The sequence below is a fragment of the Manacus vitellinus genome, unplaced genomic scaffold (assembly GCF_001715985.3).
Source record: "Manacus vitellinus isolate BGI_N305 unplaced genomic scaffold, ASM171598v3 scaffold_18_pilon, whole genome shotgun sequence".
Taxonomy (NCBI): Eukaryota; Metazoa; Chordata; class Aves; order Passeriformes; family Pipridae; genus Manacus; species Manacus vitellinus.
The window spans coordinates 14,294,386-14,316,801 of record NW_021939324.1 but is presented as its reverse complement, the minus strand read 5'-3'; the positions used below and the strand labels follow the sequence as shown (position 1 = coordinate 14,316,801).

Below are 22,416 nucleotides of genomic sequence, written 5' to 3'. Positions count from 1 at the left end.
TTTTAGTTAATTTTGTCATCCTTTAGAAGAGACCACTGGGGAAAGTCACTGGTCTGAGCTGCAAAATTTGAGTTATAACAGCCTGTGGCCGAAGCACTGCCTGATGTAAATCTAGTCATTTCAGTTGACACCAAACTAATTCAGGTAGAGTTGCTCTGAATTGACTCTGTGCAGATGACTTTGCCTATGTAAAAATGCTTCCTTTGGAAGCAGCATGGTCTTAAATAGCTGTAACTCTTATTTATGATGGAAATGCCTTTAGTGCTTTAAGACTTTGGATTTGTTTGGGGATTTTTTTACTCTTTGTTTAGCTTTGCAGAGCCATCACAGCTCAGAGGCACCGAGGTGATGATTCTCCTCATGTTCATCAATAGCAGCGCTCACTAGCAGTCACTTAAACCTGAGCAAGATTGCTGAAGGTACAGGAATTACACAGGTGTTTTGGGGAGAATGGTTTTAACGTCACAATCGTAGAAATATAAATCAAAGTCTTAATTTTCCCTGTAAAATCATTTTGGTATAAATGCTGAGATGGGAGGAAAAAACCCTTCACCTTAATTTTAATGTTTTGTTAGAGAAGAGAATATTATTTCTTTAAATACCTATTCATAGACTGTAATTTCTAAGTGCTTAAGACTACTGAGGAGAAATTTATGTCTATTTTAAAGAATGTTTAGATTAAAACCAAGGCATTCAAAACAGGAGAGAACACAAATCCAAAAACCTCTGCAGTAGTCCTCTCCCCTGGACTGAAGAACCTCTGTTCTTTATATAGAACATAATGATTTCTTTTCTTGCTGTTTGCAGGTGCTCCTGACCCAACAGCAGGTGCTAGCATAGATGATGAAAATTGCTGGCATTTGGATGAGGAACAAGTTCAAGAACAAGTGAAGCTCTTCCTCTCCCAAGGCGGATACCATGGATCAGGGAAGCAGCTCAATTTGCTATTTGCAAAGGTGTGTTGAACCCTTTTTCTCTCCCATGTTTTCGAAGCCAGTCTGTACTTGTTTGCGTCTTACTCAAAGTACTGTTCTAAGACAAGGCAAAATCTTGGGAACACAATGTCAACTTAATGAGTTGTACAGCAGTGGACTGCAATCTGATGTGTCTTGATCAGTGTAAGGATATGAAGTAACATTTCAACTACCTACAGCTCTGCTGTTCTCTTCCTTCCCACCCCTAAAACGTTGGAAAAACCTGTAGAAATCAGTTTTACAGCAGTTTGCATAATGCACCTGTGGATTACATGTGGAAAAATTCTCTGAAGAATTGCAATTGGATACTGAAATCAAAATTTTGTTCAATTTGGGAAGGCAGACTATTTTTTCTGCTTAAAAATTTGACATTGCACATATAAATTGCATTTCTAATTTAACAGAAGCAGAATATTTAACATTGCAGGATATTGTCTGTACTGCAATTTCTTTGCTTTCTTTTCAAGTTTGTATTAAAAGACTCGTTTCCTAGGTGCGAGAGATGCTAAAAATGAGGGATTCAAATGGAGCTCGCATGTTGACGTTGATAACAGAACAGTTCATGGCTGACCCTCGTCTGTCGCTTTGGAGACAACAAGGAACCACAATGACTGACAAGTATAGGCAGCTCTGGGATGAACTGGGTAAATGCATAGACTCATTTAGGTGTTGATGTGTATAATAAAGGAACAATTACATATTTGAAATTGAGAAGCTGTTACTGTGGTACTAGGCAAAGCAGGTTAGACTTTTCTGCAGTTTTCCTTGTTCAGTTAAGGTTGGGTGAAATTGAATTTCTCATCTACAGCATAAGACAATTGTAGTTGGAGAGGAAACATGGTATGAAACAAGTACAATTCCAACAGGTTGCAAGTACTTTAGGATATAAAAGGAATAATGCAAAAAGTGGAAATGTAGCTATACAACTGAGGCTGAATATATAGCTGCTAAACTGGAAAGGTTAAGGAAGAAATCAATTCACAACTAGAGAAGTCCACTACTGAGTAGGAAAGGAGATCAAATAACAGAAGACTAACATGCTTACTACTGCTTTAGGGGAAAGGTGACCAGAAAGATGACATAATTGTATAATTAAGAGAAGAACACAGGATGAAATGGGAAAGGAATATTTAAACTGGTGAGGTCTGAGCACACTTGCTCTAAAGTGTTCCTGACTCATAAAGTTTTTAAATTACTGCTTCAGAAATTTTCAAAATCTGTACGAATTTTGTCATAGAATGGTTTGGGTTGGAAGGGAGTATAAGGATCATCTAGTTCCAACCCCTCTGACGTGGATAGGGACATCTTCCACTAGACAGTTTACTTAGAGCTCCATCCAACCTGACCTTGAACACTTCCAAGGATGGGGTATCCACAACTTCTCTGGGCAGCCAGTTCCAGTGCCTCTACTGCCCTCACAGTAAACAATTTTTTTCCCAATATCTAATTTAAAATTAATATTATAGCAGACAAAGCTCCGTCAGAGTCTAGATGTAAGTGTAACAAGCATTTCACTATGTCATTTTTATGATCCCTTGACTTGCTGGGAAATAACAGTTTTTGCCAAACGTGGCACATGGCTAGCTGGACAACGTGCAGCATCCCACCATACTGAAAACTGGAGGGTCTCATGCTTCATTGCTTATGTGGGCTAAGCTGGTAGGTGGTGAGAGGCAGAAATGTGTTCTTCACAGCAATCTTAACACATGCTGTCAATAAACATAAAAGGTTTTGTTAAACTTTTGTAGTGGCTCCTGTTTTTCCATAAGTTTCATATTAACAACATTTTCTTGACAGCACCTGTCTGAAGGTAGACAAGGTGGAATCTATCTGCCTGCAGCATTGAATAAGTAATACTTTTGGATTAATTCAATTTAATTTACCTCTATTTAATCAGAATTCTAGATGCCATTCCCAGAAAGCTGCAGTGGAACTGTCAGCATCACCACTACCTGAGCTGCTGTATCTGCAGTCTGAGGTAGACTGTATTGTTTCAGTCATGAACTACTCTGTCACCTCTTAACAGTATCAAAATATGTTGATCATGTACTGTGGTTTCTGTTGCAAATATATTTCAATCACTTCATGTGTGCAGTAGGCAAAGGGTAGAATTTAAGTTGGTTCTTTCGCCTCCAGATAGTGTTTATTTTGCTAAACTGTCCATTTCTTCTTCCCACCAGTGCTTCCACTGGTGCTTAGCAAGTTCCCTCCAAAATGCTGTTAATTGAATGAATCTCTCCAGCTTCACTCCCATCTGATGTGAAAGTTGCAAGCTTCTGCAGTGTTTTTGCTAGGATTTTGCCTTGAGTTTCACTGTTTTCACATTAAACATATCCCTTTTTCCATGTGTAACCTGCATATCAAAACAAACAAACAAAAAAGAAAATAAAAAAGTGAATGTACTGAAATTGAGGGAGATTTTAAGGGAGACCAGATTTACAATAGGATACTGCAAAAGGAAAAGCAAGATGGCCCTGGCAACAATCTCTGCTCCTAATGGAAGAGGTAACTCAGACCTTGAGGTTTAAGGGATTGATGGTATCGTTATGTTACAAAGTCATGTTTGCTTCTCCTCTTGTCATCTTCTAAGATGTCGGAGAACTAAAATATTAACAGAGGGAGTGAGACAGGCCTTTGCATACTTATCTTTTTGTATTATCAGTTCAGAGTAATCTGGGAGTGGCATATACATATGTCTTTTAAAGAAGTGTTTTGTCTGTCCTCTCATTTATTTCACAAGTAGGTAGCAATTTAACATTGTAGTTATGGAGAATTTTAGGACATAAAAAGTATGTAGATATAGACTCTGTTTAATAAAGGTTTGCTTGCTTGCCCTAGTATGCTGTCTGCCAACTGCTAGGCATATGACCACTTTGTCAGTTCTATCTTGACATAGATTTTTAAGCATACTTAAATAACTTCAGCTTTGCTTCTTGACTGGGTCACTTGAGCCTTTCATTAGAACTCAACTGGTGCTTCCTGCCTGACATTGGGCGTTGGCAAGGGTACTGGAAGGACACATTGAACTCTGATCAGAGTTCTTGTTGAATTTTATGGTAAATTGTTTATTTCAGAAGTCACATTGGGTTTGAACGTTTTGAGGTGCTGATTTGAAAACAACAGCAACAAAAACCCCCACACCTAAACCAACAACAACAATAACAACAAACCCCCCTAAAATAAACCATTGAAACCACCACTCAAGACCCTTAAATGAAATACTTCAGGTCTAATATAAATCTATATAAATATAAATCTAGTATAGACACCTGATTTCATAGGTAATTTACAATTCAAAAACATCATATTAACAAAAAACACCTTGCACATAAGTAGGTAGTTGGGTTTTAAAACCTCTAGTTTGGGAATAAGAATATAATAACTATGCCCTTCAGATTCATTTGTTGTACATCAAAGAATTGGATGAACTAATTGCTACTTATGGAATGCCAGAGGTATTCTATTGGAAGGATCAAGATTACAGGTCAGAGCTCTAAGGTTGCTTGTGTACTTTTCATACTAGAAGAATTTAGATGTAATTTCAGTGATGCACTAGTGAATGCTTCCAGTTTGCCGCAGTGACACATGAATTCTACTTCGCAGAGTTTAGAGCAGAGTTTGAATTCTTCATATTGTTGCTGTTTAAATGGTGTCTCTGTACATAATTTTCACATCCTGATCTTTAGTTGTTTGATTCTTGGTGACCATGGTTGAAAACTTCAGTATGTCATAATGATTAATTATCCGAAACCCCTTGGTTTGCCTTTTAATTAAATTGCATTGATAAGATGAGAGAGGATATGGAAATACACCATGAATAATTGCTGATGCCTGTTGAGCTGAAATCTTTGATTTGAGAGAAAGGTCAGTTAAACTTCTTTGTAGTCTAAGTGGAAAAAAATGGACCGTGAATCTTAGTACATCAAGAAGTTGTTAATATTCATCCATGAAAAATTAAGTAAAAGTTGGTTGTTCTCTGCAAAAATGAAAATATTTCCTTAAAAAAAGGGGGGGAAATTGACTTTGTGCCCCAGCCCAGGGATCATGATGGCTCCAAGGCTCTGCTTTGGAAGTAAATGTTGAGTACTGGCAGATGCCAGACATTGGGAAGAGACTGTTTTGTCAGCAAATGGGATCTGCAAGTTAATTGGTGTTTTCTGCAGGCTTCTGGCTGTGAAATTAAATTGGAAGCCCTTTAGCCACATGGATAAAACAGGACCTGAATACAAATGGCACATGTCACCATCAGGGCCCACTGTGAAACAATAGTGTTCCCATTTGAACACTGTGCCATTACAGATCATTTAAATGTGGGGATTACATTTAAACTAAAAGCCCCATTTGCCTCTTACTGCAATTTAAAAGTCCTCTTAGCTAAAGCTAAGTGACAAATTAAATGAAAAAAGTGCCCACATTTTTAAAGCTGTAATGCAAAACAACCTTTTATTGCTTCTCAAGTGTCACGAATGAATCATTATACTTGTCAACCCTAAACCAAGCCATAATTGGAGCAGCTACTGTTATCAAAGTGGGGCTGCTCTTGTGACAGCTTAGTAAAGCTGAAACTGTTAAATTAAATCCCAGATGTTTAATCTGATGAAAGTAGTCAAGTAGAAGAATCTAAGACAAGTATCTACTGCTTGATGGAATGATGGAGCCCAACACCATGTCAACATGTAGATTACTGGATCAGATTTATTTTTTTTTCAGTGAACTGCCATTTTTGGTATCATCTTACTGCTTGCCTTCATGGTGAAGAAACTTCACATAATTTGCGTATTTTCAAAACAAACATTTCTAGTAGATTTCCTCCATTTTGCCATGTAAGAACTCTTTAAGGGGAGGAGAGCTGGTTTCTTTAAATTGTGGAATAGTTTCTTGTGGAGTAGAAATATGATGCCTGTGTCATGGAGAAGACGCTGTGTCCAAAGGGCTCTTTGGCAAGGCAGGACAGTGGATAAAATTGGAGGATGTGTTCTGGTTTTGCATCATGCTGATCCTGGTCTCTGTTGCTCATCTTATTTTATGATGTTGAGGAGAACTTAAGTGGTACTCTGTAGTTTCAGAGTATGTGGTACTTTCCGCATTTTAATGCATAACCTTTTCCTGTCTACCTCAGCCACCTCTTGACATCCAAAGTTTTTAAGCATAGGAACCTCTTATGATACTGCAGTGAGCTTCATTCATATGATAAAGTTTTTTCCTAGTGATATGCTTGGAATCCTTTCTGTTATATACTAAATATATTCTAGCATACTAACTGGACTGTTGCTATAAAGGTATTTCTTGAGTGGAATAACATGTCTTTGCTGTAGTAGTTCTAATAGTAGTTCTTCACTAGTACTTTGCCCTGTTACAGGTTGCTTTTTAAATGTTGAATCAAGCTGATGGTCTGTTTTGATTTCACACTTGCTGATATTCTGGCCATTTTCTGGATTAGAATGATAAATTTTTGTGTTAAAATTTGAACTAAAATATCATTTGATATTTTAGACATATAGGTCATATAGATATAGTGATATAGAGAAATAGTACAATATATTTCCTGATGGATTATGCCTAAATTTTTATGAGTAGCACTTTGTTCCTCATCTAAACCTTAATTCTAAAGGTTGAGTTTGAGCAAGGAATCATCATAGATTGATTTGCCAAGGGCAAACTAATGATCAAGTGTTAAATAGTGCTCTTTTTTTATTTTAATTTGGAAACTGCTAGGAGTTTTTCTGATAAAGTTTTTATAGTCATCTCTAGAAAACAGCAAGTTTTCTTTTAACCTTAACTGAGTGTAACTATTTTCCATCTATATTTCTGTCTCAGGCATTCCTTTCCTTTGCAGTTAGAGAGACAAACTTGTATGAATGGGACATGCCAGCTGTTCTAAACAGATTATCTGTGCTTAGTACCTAAGTGGAGAGGGGAAAAGGACAAAAGCAGCTGGGGTTGTTGCCAATATGCCCCTAGAGAAATTCCTTCCTGATACCAGATTTGATGACTACTCCAGGGCTGCCATGAAAAAGAATCGATAAACTTAAGCATTCATTACAGTTTTATGCTCTAGTACCATTTTTCTGGAGCTACATGTTTCATGTAATCCTTTTTAGAATCAACTTCTCCCCACATTTTATGGTATTTAAAAAATGGTACAACAAGGGTCTTAAATTTCAAATCTAAGTGCCAAGTTTATATTCCTGTTGTTACTATATCATTGAATATCCGGAGTTATAATTGCATCGTGTTCTGTCTTATAGCTAATGAAAGTATCCATGCCCTGCATCTGTAGAAAATAAAGTTAATTTCAAATTTCTAAGTATACATCAGTCAATTGCACATAGCGCATTTCTGGCCTTAATGTGAAAGCTGTGGGTAACCCTGTATTTCAAAGGAGGTGTGATGCACCATTCTTGGAACCATTACCATTGGTCTTTCATCGTGGGACTTTCTGAGTAGAGTGGTAACTTACACATATTTGTACCTTAAACTGCATCATATCCAGTAGGCTGTCTTTGCTTAATTGATAGTTACTTTCATTTTGTTTAGTCTTAGTTGTCATGGTCTAATGAAACGTGTACTTCAGTTCACGTGCTTAAGGTTACAACTGCTTTTTCACAGAACAAGCTGTTAATATATGTCAGTGTCTTTGAATGATTTGTGCTTTTGGAGGCACTAAATTAACAGTACGTCAGAGCTAGCATCACAAGATAATTTTTCTGCTCTAAGGCCTGAGTTATGGATGACAACTTAAATTGCTGTTATGGCCTTGCAGTGTCTGAGTTGTTCTGCCACCTGGATCTGCCCAGTGAATAAAGCCAGGCTGCAGTTCTGCAAAGATGGATTTTGTCTGCATTTTCTGAGGACTGTTACCTTCCTCCTCCATTAGGGACATTGCCATAATGGTGTTTGAAATGAGGATGTATGAGGCCAGAATATGACAGAAGACTTTGGTTGGTTGTGGGTTTTTTTCTTTGTTGGGTTTTTTTGTAATTTCACAGTATATTGTGAATTAGAAGGGACCTACAAGGATTGTGGAATCTAGCTCTTCAGTGAATGGCCCATATGGAGATCAAACCCACAACGTTGGTGTTAATAGCACCTTGCTCTAACCAACTGAACTAATCCTGTGGCATTTATCAGATTTGAGAAATAGTGGTTACAGTAATTACTTTTGGTCTATAAGCATAGTTTGAGGGGCTTGTTTTTAATATCATACAGAAAGTTACTTTTCCATTCAGTTCGCTTGGATGGAAAGTACTTCAAATTTCTTTGAAACAGTTCTTGTAATTTTTATTCCTAAGATGTTGAACTGATTTACTTATAAATGTCCTAAAAAATTGTTGTGTAAGGAATTGGTTCAAAACTCATTGCATCCCTGACTGTGGAATCACATCTGCCAAGACTAAGGGCAGAGTTTTACTGTAAGCCAAGCTGGTTCTTAGCATTGTTTTTTTTCCTTCTTCTCATCCTTCATTTTTCATACTTCACTAATGCTAAGCTGCCACTTAGTTTTCCAGTGCCACTTCTGGTAAATACCAGAGCTAGAGAGAAGTGATAGATTCATGAGGAGGAATTACTGACTCTTCACTGATTTCTGAGCTTTACTGTGGTTCAACAATCTAGTGTTGTGATACTTTCCATTTTACTGTCTTGAATGGACACTGGAAAAATAAATCAAAAATTGGAAAAGTAATTTAAAATGAAAAGTGCAAGAATCTCAATCTGCTTGGGTATGTCAAAGAGAGACAAAAGAAACCCTTTGTAATTTAAGGTAGCCTATGGTAGACTAAAAATTAGGTAGGGAAGACAATTCTTCTAAACGAACAAAAGGTAGCTAAAAGTTGTAGTTGGAGCTGGAGAAATTTAACTTAAAATAAGCTTAGAATTTTGGGTTGTGGTGGCCAGGCAGTAGACTATCTAACCAGAAGCTGTGCTAGATTCTTGTATTAGAAGTTGTAATTCAAGTGTGCTGTTTTTGTAAAAACTCAACAATCGTATTTGGGCTGGAAGATGGAAGTGACTTTTGAAATGTTAGAGTATAAAGGAATTCAGACTAGACAATCAGAATTTGTTCCTCTGACCAGTTACAGTGCATTATTTACATTCTGTGAGCACAGTTGTGGCAATCATAATTCCTGCTATGTGAAGGGAGTGTTTTCACTTGCTCCACTTTTTTTTTTTTAAAGGAGGGATATTTTCATCCCTTTCTTTATGAATATCTTATCTTGTTGGACAAACATCAAGTTTTGCAGTTTTGTATCTTCTTAAGAAAATTAGCTGGGAGAGAAATTCATTCCTATCAATCATAAATTTAGATAGAAATAGCTTAGTGCACTTATAGTTAGTAGTCACATTAACTTTTCTTCTGAAAATTATTAGTCTCTGAAAATAGATGGTAACTTCTAAGAGTGTATTACTAGTTAAAGTACTTAATAAAATATACATATTTTGGGCAGGAGCATACTTTCACCGTCTGGCTGTAAACATTGGCAACTACTTAAAATTGTGAAGAATTACATTAAGAATTACATTCATTACTCATGAAGGACTATTTTTGTAATGTATGTGTTAGTATTAGCAGTGCTTTTACCTTCAGTTGATTGATTGTAAACAAATGATTGAACAGTTTTGTAAATATGACTCAAGTTAATAATTTGCAGATTCTTTATACTTTCCTTTAGCTTTGTAGACTAATAGTCCATGCCTTGCTACAGCGGTTTGCTTATAGGGTACTACAGATGCATGTAGTAGGGTACTACTCTAATGAGCATGTGACAGATCCTAAGTGATCCCTTGGGGAGATAGTAGTCTTAAACTATTACACTGTTAAACTGCACCTTTCAAGCTAATTCCTGTTCTTATATGAAACCCTTTGGTTGAATAGGCAGAGTGTCTGCAAGGATGCAGCAGTTTTTAAAACATACTCAAAATGATGGAAGTGTGTGGTTGGTTTCTTTTTCCATTGTGCTAAAAATTGAAAACATAGGAAGAGAAAGCAGAAGTTTTTAGTTACTTGACACAGATCAGAGCATGTAGTTGCTGATAGCTGTTTCAGCCAAATACACACGTGCCTTTAGCCCTTGGAGCAGCAGCAAGAGAGAAAGGGAAACCTAAGGAATTAGGCAATTTAATTTGTCTCTGTTTTAGTCCTCCACTCTGTCAAATACACACTCGGTGGTTATTGCATAGAGGGGCAGTGATTCCCTCTTGCCATCAGTGCTGCAGGTAATCTACTGCATTAGTCAGCCAGATAGTGTGAAATGCATGGGGAGTGATTAGACTATCATACACAATACAATCAGCATGAAGCACTTGTCAAGACCAATACATCAAAGTTTAATTCAATAATAGAGTGAATTAGAGCAAAATGAAACATTCTGTTCTCCAAGAAACACAACACCCATAGAAAGCCTTTTTTTTCTGAAGGCTGAACAGAGAAACTAGAATGCATTAAGGAATTTTTATGAATAAAATTGCAACTTGGATGCAACAGAATGCTGAGAATAGTTTTCCTTGAGATTATTCCTGAAGAGAGAACAGCACTGAAGCGCTTTGCCTGTCTTTACTATTGCATAAAAGCAACTGTTTAATTGGAGCATTCTCCAGTGGGACTTCTGATTATGTTTTGTTCTAATGGAGATCTCCCCAAACCTGGAGAAGGGCAGTGGCTTTGCCAGTTATTCTGAAGGCACTTGTCCTTCTCCTTGAGAGTCAATAAATACCATACTGTACCTTCTTTAAGTTTTCTAAGTGGCTGTCCCAGTGAAAGTGGGTGTGTGTTTAAAATACAGATATAAACCATTTTAAAGTCCTTTGCTGACATTTCTACTTTAAAGAGTTAATAGGTTCTACCTGCTAGTATTGTTTCTCCTCTGGCACTTTCAGTGCTGGAAAATTATTATGCCTTTGTAACAGAAATGATTAGTCTCAAATGGGGCACAGTGGCAAGTGTACTGCAAGTGCTGAAGCTGTTTTGTTTGCTGTGCAAAGGTAATGATCTTGATTACCTGGCTGCATTTTCTTTGAAATGGTCAAATGCTCCTAATCTTATAGCTTAGTTTTTAAGAAGTAGTTTTGCATTAATGGGAAGGGCAAAGAAGTATCACAGTAGATGTGCATCTGTTTCTTGCTTATTATAATTTCGAAAATGCATTGATTGGTCTAAAATATATTAAATGTGAAATTCCAAAGTGAAGGCCAAGTCTCAGCCATTGACTACACAGGTATGGTAAATGAGGACATGCTGACCTAAGCTCAGCTATACAGCATCCCTGACAAGATAGTGTAATGTTCTAGAGGAAAAGCAGATTTCTTGGAAAGACTGTAATCCAACAGACAAACAGAATTGTATGCCAGGTCACTGGTCATGGTCCATGTCCTAGCACCTCACTGAAATTGTTTCCCTCACCACCTTCCCATTTACTGGGTCAAGAGTAAAATATAATTGGTTTTATGAAAAGTGAGAAATGTTTAATCACAGTCCTTGCACTTCCTTTAGCTTCATGAATGCATGCACACACAGGATATGTGGTTATTATGACATCTACTTTTACAGTGACTTAATGCTTCTTAATGGTTTTCAATTTGCATATTTAAATCCTGATCAATGTAAAGGCATGTGGTCCCTTTTTTCCCCACGAATTCAAAGGTATGGATGTCTCCTGAGAGAAACAAAAGTACTGATTCAAACTTTGTATGAATAAGGAAGGCCTGCATTGTTAAAACAGTAATCTAACCATTTTTTTTTCTTTTGGGTGGTGTGACCAATACTAAAGATGAATGACAACTGTGCATTTTCAAAAGGAGGTCTGTCTGAACCAAAGGTCTGTTTTGGCAAAGCTGGCTTTTACCAAGTCAAGAAGATTAGTGTTGAGTCAAAATAGGCAATTCCTCACTGCAATGTGACAGCTGTAATACTCATTCTCTTGTGAAATTATTGCCAAATTGCAGTTGCAGCATGTCTTACTTTCCTATTATTTTGTGAGGAAATTTTTTTTATGTTGAATTATGATCATTTTGCCACTGTCCTGTGAGGAGTTTTGTATTGGAAAGATGTGGGTTCGAGTCAAGGGATCCAAATACAAACTTTACTTCTGGTTTTGTAGCATGCAGTTTGGGGTGGAGGGAAGATGTGTCAGCCTGCTGAGAAAACAGTATGAAAAAACACCTGGTGAAAAACACCTGGAGACAGGAAGAAGAGAGTGAGCTGTGTTGAGAGAGAAAAACAGAGTCCGTAAACACAAATACTTCCTCTGGATTTTTGGTGTCTCTTTTTTATTTTATGAGACATTTGTTCATATTGCATGTGGCATTGGTGACATCATTAAATGTAGTCAAATATGTAAACTTAAGAATGCTAGGAGTGTGTTTTGGGTAAATTCTTTGGAGCGTAGACTGTTGGCAACAGCAGTTTCTAAGCTGAAGACCGTGGAAATTGATTCAGATACCTTTCTTGCAAATTAGGAAGTAGCTGCCAAATTTTCTCCATAGGCCTTATCTGTAGTAAGGGGTAGTAAGCATGATCAGCAGTTTCCCTGTACAGGAACCATTTTGACAGAAAATAGAGTATCTCTTGTTTGAGGCCAGTGTAAGCCTCCAGGTTGGTGGTGGCATTTAAGAGCCAGCTCAGGGGGGCTTCCACTGACCAGCATCAGAGTCAAATAGGAAGAATATCCTCCAGGTTTCTACCAGTTGGCGTGTGATAAAAGTCTGGGCACAAGCGAATGTTTTCCTCAAACTTTTCAATACTAGGAGCAGGACAGGAACCAGTGAATTGAAAGAGCCAGAATGTAGCAGATGTTAGGGGAGGGGGAAGGTGTTTAGGGATCAGGAGTAGGAAGAAATATGAATACAGGCAAATGCACCACACTTGGAGGCAGTGGGGAAGAGAAGGGAAAAAAAATAACACAAAACTCCCCCACCAAAAACCAAACCAACTGAAAAGACCTAGAAACGCAAATAGACTGAAGAGCGTGGGGTTATTGGCATTATGCGTCCTTCTCACAGATATTAGGCTTTGTAGCACTGCAGGCGCTGAACCTGAAGCTCTTTTTGTTCCCTTTTCTTCTCCTGGGGGAGTTTTGTCTTACAATCCTCTTCCTGCAGGGAATCGGGCAGCCATGGAAACTGTGCAGGATCTCAGATGTGCTTGCATCTTTCTCTGAAGTCATTGGGAGCATGGTGCAGTTGAGCTCTGTTGAAATTTTAAGTCGTTTGTGTGGGGTTTGTTTGAAATACACTTGTCCTTGTGCTTCATTTACATAAAAATAGCCTGGGCTTCAGAGGCAATGGCTGCTAACAATGTAGTTAGGCTTGACATCGTTTTCCACTTTAAACCACAGAAGTTTTTAAAGAATTTTGATACTTTGGGTTCTGTTTGCCCTCTCCTGCCTCATAGATGTATCCTGTGCATAGTGGAGCTTCTGAAGGAGGCAGGTGAATTCTTTTGCCTCTAGTGGTGTTTCTGAGATGTGGAAAAAGAAAAGGCCACTCTTTTTTTTTTTTTTTTTTAGGGGTATAGTGGAGTCAGTAGTGAGTGTTCTGCCTTGCTGGATGATTGAAATACTTAACCAGATGTGATTATGATATTCTACTTTGCTTTTCCTTCAGTCTGAAAACACTGGGAATCTGGTTACAGATTTATTAGATGCTGAGACGTAAAGTGTCTCTGTAGTGCCCTCAAGTGATACTTGATTTTGAAAATAAATAAGCAGTCGCACCTTAACTATTTCCCAAGGCTTTCTAATGTGCCTCATCTTCTGCTTCATTTTGCAGATTGCGAGAAATGTAGTTGTACTGAATCATTGATGCTTAATAAGAACCAGTTGTAATTTGACTTGTTTTGGAGGGTGAAGTGTGCTGGCAAGTGTGTCTAAAGAAAACCAGATGATTTCATTTTAAAAAAAGATTTAAAAAAATTTACCTTATTCACTCTTGTGGCAAGTTTCAGACAATTAAATCCAAAACCCAGAACACTTGCTGTACAGTATTTAACTAGTGTGCAGTAATAAACTGCAGTACTGTAGTCTCTCTCTGTTCTGAACTGTAACATCATATTTTGTTGTGGTTTTCAGATTTTTTTGATATTAATTCCCCATTCCACATTGGTCTTGAATAGCAGGAGACTTGTAACCTTAAAGGATCAAGCTGTTACTCCTATGCTGTGGCTTACCTGAGTTACTTTAGGAATGAATATGATGTAATAGCCTGGTCCCTGGGTATCCATTTTGCATTCTTACCAAGAGAGTCCTTGAATATGAGAATTTTACTTTCCTGGAAGAACCAGCTGTGGTTTTATTCTCTCTCTTTCTTTTTAGCCTGTCATGAGGATTGCATAGTCTAAGCATATTCTCACAATCTCTTGTAGTGTATAAGGCGCATTCTTAATGAGCACATGAACTGTTGCAAAACAGTACTTTCAGATGACTTCATGCTTCTGTTGAAGTTCAAGCTGATGAAGGGACAGCTGATTTAGAGAAAAATCTTTGCATTTGAAAATTGCCACTAGAAACCCTAGTTTTTGTGCCTGCCATGCTATATAGTCTCGGGGAGACGTTTCCAAAGTGGTGGTACGTGTGATATGTCAACACAAATTAGTTTTCCCTTAGAACTCCCTAAACAGAACAAATTTTCTACTGTAACAAAATTACTGAAGTACTTGCAGTAAAAATATCTTATTCCTATCAAACTGCACAAAACTCGTGTTTACTGGTTATCTGAGATCTAGATGTGTTTGAGAATGGGTTACATCATCAGGAGTACTTCTGATGGATTCTGAGTGTGGAAGTATGTGTTTACGAAATATATGTCTTACTAATGTACTTCTTTGGTTTCTTCACAGAAAACCCCTTCTGATACAAAAATTAGTAGGAAAACTTGGTTAATGGTCTTCTGTAACTTTATGTGGATTCTTTTTTGCCTTTTACTGATGTTCCTGTCTGATGACCCATACATTGGGAACTCTGGATGTCTAATACAAAAATCCTACTAATACCTCTTAATTGAGAAGGCTGACTTGGTACCATCTTTCAGCTTTTTCAGATTGACCACACTAGCCCCAAGCACCTGCATGGGGAATTACCAGTCTGCCTGGTGTTAAGTGTAGCTGTAGTTAAGAAAACAGGGTAGCCTTTGAGGGGAGAGAAAGTATATGGTCTATAAGTTTGCAATTAGTCACTGGCTGCTGCGTTTTTAATAGAAAACATAATTTAGCGTTTTTTTTAAAATCAGGTGCTCTGTGGATGTGTATAGTCTTAAATCCCCACTGCAAGTTGGAGCAGAAGTCCAGTTGGCTAAAACAACTGAAAAAATGGAACAGTGTGGATGTTTGTCCCTGGGAAGATGGAAGCCATGGAAACGAGCTACCCAATTTAACCAATGCTTCGCCTCAGGGTGCAAATGCCAACCAAGGTGAGCCTAAACGTATGCACCAACTGCAACATACAATATAACCTCTACCTTATATACTCTAGCCTTGCAGAATTCAGCACTCTTTCCTAGGACAGATAACTTTCTTGTTGAGGACTGACCAGCCAAAATTAGTTTTACAAATACTGTCTTTGCAGAAGAACAAATAAGTGGGTTTTTTATTGTACTGGGGCTGCAACATTTTCAAAGCAAGCATTTGTGTTTAGTTAAGTCTTCTAACTTTTCACTTGGTGCTTCTAAATATTGTTGCATTAAAATTGGATGTCTTTGAAGTATGTTGTGTAACAACATGTTTCTTTGCTTGACTATAATCTCGTATTCCTTCTGGTGTTGGGGTTTTTGTTTTATTTGCTGTTACAAAACCTTGATAGCTATTTAAAGAGAGATCTGTTGAAACTACATTAATCTTGTATGTGAGAAACTAAAGCAGCTGTCCATGGGATGTGCTCTGTATCTGTCATCTGCATTGCCAGGTGTATGGAGGATGTGGAAGCAGTGCTTCCATCTTGGAGGACATGTCTTTTCTTACTCAATATTATGCTTTCTAATCTAAAATGTGATTATCAAGTCTGACAGAAGCTTTGTACAATCCTCTTCAAGCAAAGATGGCTATTTTGCTAATAACTAGACAAAGTGCAGGGTATTTACTCAGGAAAAAACCCTCATAATCCTCAAAACCCTCAGTATTGATGGCAGATTTGCACTTAGTTGGGTTTTTTCTTGTTTCTTTTACTTGGAAGATTACCTCTGAAGGAAGAAGCTTGGTTCATTATTAAATCTCACAGCCAGCCGGGGACATAAAAGTTCATTCAGCAAGTGGCTGCTTACAGAGGTATTTTGCTTCCTCATGATGTTCAGACTAATGTGGGCAGGCTAGTGGTAATTCTCACATAGCTTCTCAATGTTCAAAGACATAGTGCCTTGTTAGTAGAGAAATTTTGCCATAGGAAGATGTCCAGTAAGGACTATGTCAGTCCTATAGCTTCACTACCTCACTGTATTAACGGTGTTTGTGTATGTTCATGGCAAACAAAGTTATACAAGTGCTCAAAGTTAGTGTCACTTCTCAAAGCGAAAAACTACAAATCTTTTTTACAGTTTATTCATCCCTCATCCTGACAGCTCTGGGTCTGAGGAGAAAAACTGGTGATGCTGGAGTGCTGTATATCTAGTTTGTTTTTAGGGGAGTTTGTACATGCTGTTGAATGTCCTTCACCTCTGTTGGTTCTCTCTGCAAAGTCCTGTTTATCATCAGCTGTGCTGGTTTCTAGATCTCTCTGAATGTAAATGAATGGCACACACATCATCTGAGCTGTGGGTATTAATAGGATGTGAAATGTCATCTGGTGGAGAGGGGGGCAAGACAGACTGCCATGAGCTGAGGTTTGGTGAATAGGCAGGAGACAAGAATACTGTGAATGAATGATTCACGTATGAATGAATAAAAGCTGATGCAGCTTTCTGAACTTGTGAAAATGACAGATTCATCCAACAGACCACATCGGACAGTGTTTACTCGAGCCATTGAGGCGTGTGATCTGCACTGGCAGGATCTGCACTTACAGCACATTATCAGCAGTGACCTATACACCAACTACTGTTACCATGACGACACTGAAAACTTGCTCTTTGACTCTCAGGGGTGGCCCCTCTGGCATGGTAAGTAGCTAAACCGGAAAGACGTTTCCATGACTTGCTGCTTTGTTCATTTTCTATGGCATTATTTTGTGGGGGGGAGGTGATGGGGAGATGGATGAAGAGCCTGGCAAAAAGAACAGAGGCTCCCTTGAAATGCTGGCTCAGAAGTAGTCCTTTAAGTCTCTCTTGCATAGTTTTAAAAACAAAACAAAACAGGAAAAAAATAAACAAAAAAAAACCCTTTTGAGTAACCTAGCAAAACAGGCCACTGCAAATATGGAAGCATTGCTGTTCCTCAATTATTTTCTCTGCTTTAGAACATGTTCCTACAGCCTGTGCGAGGGTGGATGCACTACGATCTCATGGATATCCACGAGAAGCACTGAGGCTAGCAATAGCTATTGTTAATACACTGAGAAGGCAGCAACAGAAACAGCTGGAAATGTTCCGGGCTCAGAAAAAAGGTAAATGTGGGGAAGAGAAGGGCAAAGGGCATGCAAGTGGGCAGTAACACCAGACAGGAACTTCATATGAGGAAACTGGTTTTGAAACTAAAGTGAATGAGGTGACTTTTAACTCTTTGGTTCAGATAGTGGTAATGTCACATTCTGGATGTCAGATTTTCTGTAAGCTGTGTTGTGAGCTGTGCAGGGCTCTGTTCAACCTTCTGCAATATATCTGGTATGATGGGGCCTTTATCCCAATCAGGGGTTTTGGTTACAAAGTGAAAATACTCACGCTGTGTAATTTACAGACTTTTGAACAGAACTTTGCATTTGGTGTGTCAGGTGTTTAATTTTTCTCTCTCTGACATAAAATTTTGCTGAACTCTATATTCTGAGGTGTAAGCCTGAAGTGGGCATTGAGGGTAACAATGAGGCAAAATCTGCACTACAGAAATTCATCAAATTTGGCAGTGTGTTCCAAGAGAATATCTTCTAATGCTTACAATTTCAGTGTTTTTGAATAGAGGGGATTGGTGGTTTTTTGGCTGGTTGGTTCATTGGTTTTGGTTTTGAAATGCTGTTTTTTATAAAGTATTTTGTAGTGTTTCTCTGATCGCTACCCTTGGATTTTTTTGAAGGAATGTTCTCCTTCAGATACAGTTTCTGTCATGTGATGCTTGCAACCCAAAATAATGCTGCACTGAACTTTTTTAGTTTGAAGTGACAGTGAAGAAGGGATGGCTTTGTGGTGGAAGAATGCATGAGAAAAATTAGAATTCCTTTCTCAGCTGCTACAATAATCCCTTTATTCAAATTTTATTTTACCTTTTCTTTTCTACTCTTAAATATGTATATTCTCATGCATTGTAGGTAAAAATACCAGTGTGAAGTCATACATGTAAATTTTTGAGTGTGTGTTCAGATGTTTTCCCAGAAATAAGTATTTAGAAGACAAGGTATGCACCTAGCTGAAAAAAATTTAGCTGCAGTTCCTATGTGTCTCCATATTTTTTTCCCATGGTACTCAAGGAAGAAGGTTTTCTTTGAGCACTGTTTTTGGTAAGAAGAGAGGTGTCTATGTCTGTGTGTTCGTACTGCTGGCAGATGTGATGGGTCTGTTGCAAGTTGTGTGCTGGTTGTAATACTGCTCCTCTTCATTCCCAGTTGCTAATGCAGCATGTACACATTCAATACTTGTGTTAATTTCCTTCCCCTGTGAGCAGTTTCTCTAGCTATCAGCTAATATAAGGCTATTATAAATAAAAAATGGAGCACATGAAATGTGAACTGTCCTGCCCCAAAACAAAGAAGTTTGTTGTTTCTGTGTTGTCACTCAGTGCTTTTTTTATTTTTTACACTCAAGTAGAACTTTTAAAAGATGCTCTTTTTATACTGCAAAATGTGCTGGTCTTCTCTATAACCAGGTGAAGTCTACAGCAACAGCCCAGTTTTAGGGTTCAGTTCAACAAACTCCACATCCCTCTTCTTAGCTTTTATTCATGTGACTGATCTGACATCCATGGAAGCACTTGTGTGATTTAAAGTTAAATGTCTCTGAATAGAGGATTGAAGTCTTTGGTTGACATAACGCAAGCGAAGGTTGTAAGTAGGCACAATAGAATAAATAAAACATAGGTGAGTCAGTAAGAAGTCACTCTGATTAATCCTTTTTGGTAATACTACTTGCTTCTGCCTGTCATCTTTTGTATGTGCTATTTGTAAGTAAGACAGTGATTTACTTGTTTGTTTTCATAGTGCGTACCAACAGATTCTTTAAAAAAAAAAAAACTACCTTCCTGACAAGTATGTCTGTGATTCATTTTGTAGCCCCACACATTTAATAGGCAGGAGCAGGACTTAAAAGCTCTGTGATAGCAACATATGGTTACTCAGAAATATGACATTTCATGAACAAGATAGAGTGGAGGCAGGTACAAGTGTGACAGGCAGAGAAGCTGAGCATCCATAAAGACTCGTATACAGTTTTTAAACAGTCACCCATGATGCTTCTGACCTCTCATAGTTCCGTTGTGTCTATGTGTCTAGGAGGAAAACAGTTGGGAGCTAAAGGGGAACTGTTGCCATAGGGCTCTTAATGAAAAAAAGATTTGGAGAATCTCTAATATTTGTTATCGCAATCACGCTTCCTCCAATTCACTGCACGTAACAATTTTTTCATGTTCTAAGCAAATGATGGGTGAGGGCTACAGAACAAACTGTCTGTAAAGGTATTTGTGGACTGAAATTTTAAAATGACCGGAAATACACCTTATCCAATCGAAGGACAGGTTTTTTTCTTGTGTACCTCATTTAAACATTTGATTTTGTTTTTTTTTAAAGTAGCTGTCATCCTGAGTTTAATGAACTTTTTATATACATATATATATATATAAATAAATAAATAGATCTAGGGTAAGCTCATAATTTATGAAATTGGGTCATATTTTAGAATATTTTCTTTTTTTCAGTTCTATCAGATTATCTTAAAATGTAAAAGTGGTACTGTATCATTTTGAGTGAGGAAATAGTTGTGAATATTCTACTAAAAAAAAAATCTTAGTTGTAGTTCTTCAACAGACATTTTAAGAAGAGTTACTGGTATCAAGGGAGAGATTTCAAGAGACATTGCAGTTGAAATTTTTAACCCATAATACACTTTGCTAGTGCTCAAAAAGTTTGGCTTCTATTCTTTCTCTTTTTTTTTTTTATTTCATCTTTTACATATTCAGAAAGGGCAGTGAGGCAGTGAATTCACGCTGAAAGATACTACTTTCTATGCAGAAGCTAGTGGAAATACTTTGAATTCTGTACTGAGAGCATTTCAAGCAGTTTTACTTGTATAACTGTTCTGAGAGGCTAATGTAAGCTCTCTTTCCTTTCCTCCTCCCTGCATGTTTTCTGTCACAGAACTTCTCCACAGAGGAGTAACCTCAGTAACGAATCTTGAAGGTTGGGTGGGACACCCTTTGGACCCCATTGGCACCCTTTTCAGTAGCCTGATGGAAGCCTCTAGGGTGGATGATGAGGGCTTCCATGGATTCTCAGACTTCACGGGTAAGGCCAAGCAAAGGGAGCAATCTTCTATGTGTCTTCGTTTACCAGAGGTGTTTTTCTGTTTTGCCTTTTTGAATCAGCTTCAAAGCCACTGTTTTTATAGAATAAGAACTCACATTTGCATTCCTTAGGAAAACACGAGGGAGAGAAAATGTTTGAAGTAAACTAAGAAAGCACTTAAAAATTACCGGTTACTCATTCTTGAAGGCAATTCTGTATTTCACACTTGAAATAAAACCAAATAAGACTTTATAGCACCAGTCCTCTCCACATACATTGCTCTGTCCTCTTTCTGAGAAATTGCAGGAAATCACAGGGTCACAGAGTTGCTGAGGTTGGAAGGCAGCTCTGGACATCATCTAGTCCACTTGGTCTGCTCGTAGCAGGGTTACCTAGAGAGCACATTGCCCAGGTCTGTGTTCGGTTGGGTTTTGAATAGCTTCAAGAGTGAAGACTGTACAACCTTCCTGGGCAACCTCCTGCAGCGTTCAACTACCCTCATAGTAAAAAAAGTGTTTTCTTGTGCTCAGATGGAATTTCCTGTATTTCAGTTTGTGCCTATTGCCTCTTGTCCTGTCACAGGATACCACTGAGAAGAGTCTGGCACTGTCTTCTTTACATTCTCCCATCAGATATTTATACAGTTTGGTAAGATCCTCCTGAGCCTTCTCTTTTCCAGGCTAAATAATCCCACCTGTCTCACTCTCATTGTATGAGAGGGCTACAGTCCTTTAGTTACCTTTGTGTTCCCGCACTGGATCTACTCCAGAATGCCCATCTACTGGGGAGCCCACAACTGGACACAGCACTCCAGATGTGAGCTCAGTCACTAGTGCTGAGAAGATGGACAGGATTCATTCCCGCAGCCTGCTGGCAACAGCCCTGGATGTTATTGGACTTCTTAGCTGTAGTGTACATAATGCTTCAAAACAATGACAAAACACTTAAAATTGATCACAAACATAGTCTATAAATGACAGGAGTTGGAAAGTAGTGTTGCTATATCCATACATGATTTAGGATAGGAATAGGATGTGTACAACCATTTTGATTTCAGTATTTGCTTCCCAGGAGTTTAACTGATTAATTCCTTATTCTCAGTCTCTTTCCACCTTTGGGGTAGCTTCTTAACACCACTTGTGTGGACAGAAACTGGATTCATCCCTTTACCTGCAGCTCCTTTATATATATATATCAACAATCTTCTTGAGGCTTTGCCTCAAAACTCCTTTTACTCAATTAGATTTTCTTCAATAAATTTCTAATCTCCTATCCACTGATTCTGGAAGAACTTTTAATTAAAAAAAATGGAAATCAGATTCTCTGCAATTATAAAAATACCAAAGCAATCCCATGAAATAAAAACACTGTGTGTTGAAAAGTAACTTCTGCACACACATATCCAGTCTTCCAAATGCATTCAGCCTTTCCATTTGCTGCAGTTGCCCATCTCCTTACATCTGACAGTTATAACTTTATGTTTCCAAATTAGATTGTAAAGTGCTACAGGCTGGAATAGAGCTTTGTCATATGCTGTCTGTGAAGTGCCAAATGAATTGGTAGCACACTTTAAAGCAATTTATGGCTTGGTCTGTGTGGAATTTGCTTGTAATTGATACTAAAAGTAGGGCTTCTAATGTTAATAGTATGCATTTTTATCAGAAACACTACTGTAATAAATTAAAAGCCTGAAAGGAGTGCTAGCAAACAGAGGATACTTTAAAGATGTGGAGTTCCCAGGCCTGTTGTATTTGCACAATTCTAATAGCTACAAGTGAAATCTATACAGGTGTATAAGCACCTTTCCCTTCCTCTTACACATCAAAGCTTTAAGGAAATACTGAAGTGGGTGGGGAAAGAAGTTGAAGTGGATCTTCCAATTTTGG

The 22,416-nt window shown here is 38.0% G+C and overlaps 1 protein-coding gene across 1 annotated transcript in view; it reads left to right on the top strand.

Annotated features, from left to right (window-relative positions):
• ZSWIM6 (zinc finger SWIM-type containing 6) overlaps positions 1-22,416 on the top strand; it is a 48,820-nt gene that overhangs the window by 8,365 nt on the left and 18,039 nt on the right. Inside the window, exons 2-7 of the mRNA XM_029959011.1 lie at positions 808-956; positions 1,468-1,618; positions 15,195-15,374; positions 16,875-17,051; positions 17,348-17,494; positions 20,384-20,530. Coding sequence (XP_029814871.1) covers positions 808-956; positions 1,468-1,618; positions 15,195-15,374; positions 16,875-17,051; positions 17,348-17,494; positions 20,384-20,530 — 951 coding nt within the window. The remainder of the gene's footprint in view (positions 1-807; positions 957-1,467; positions 1,619-15,194; positions 15,375-16,874; positions 17,052-17,347; positions 17,495-20,383; positions 20,531-22,416) is intronic.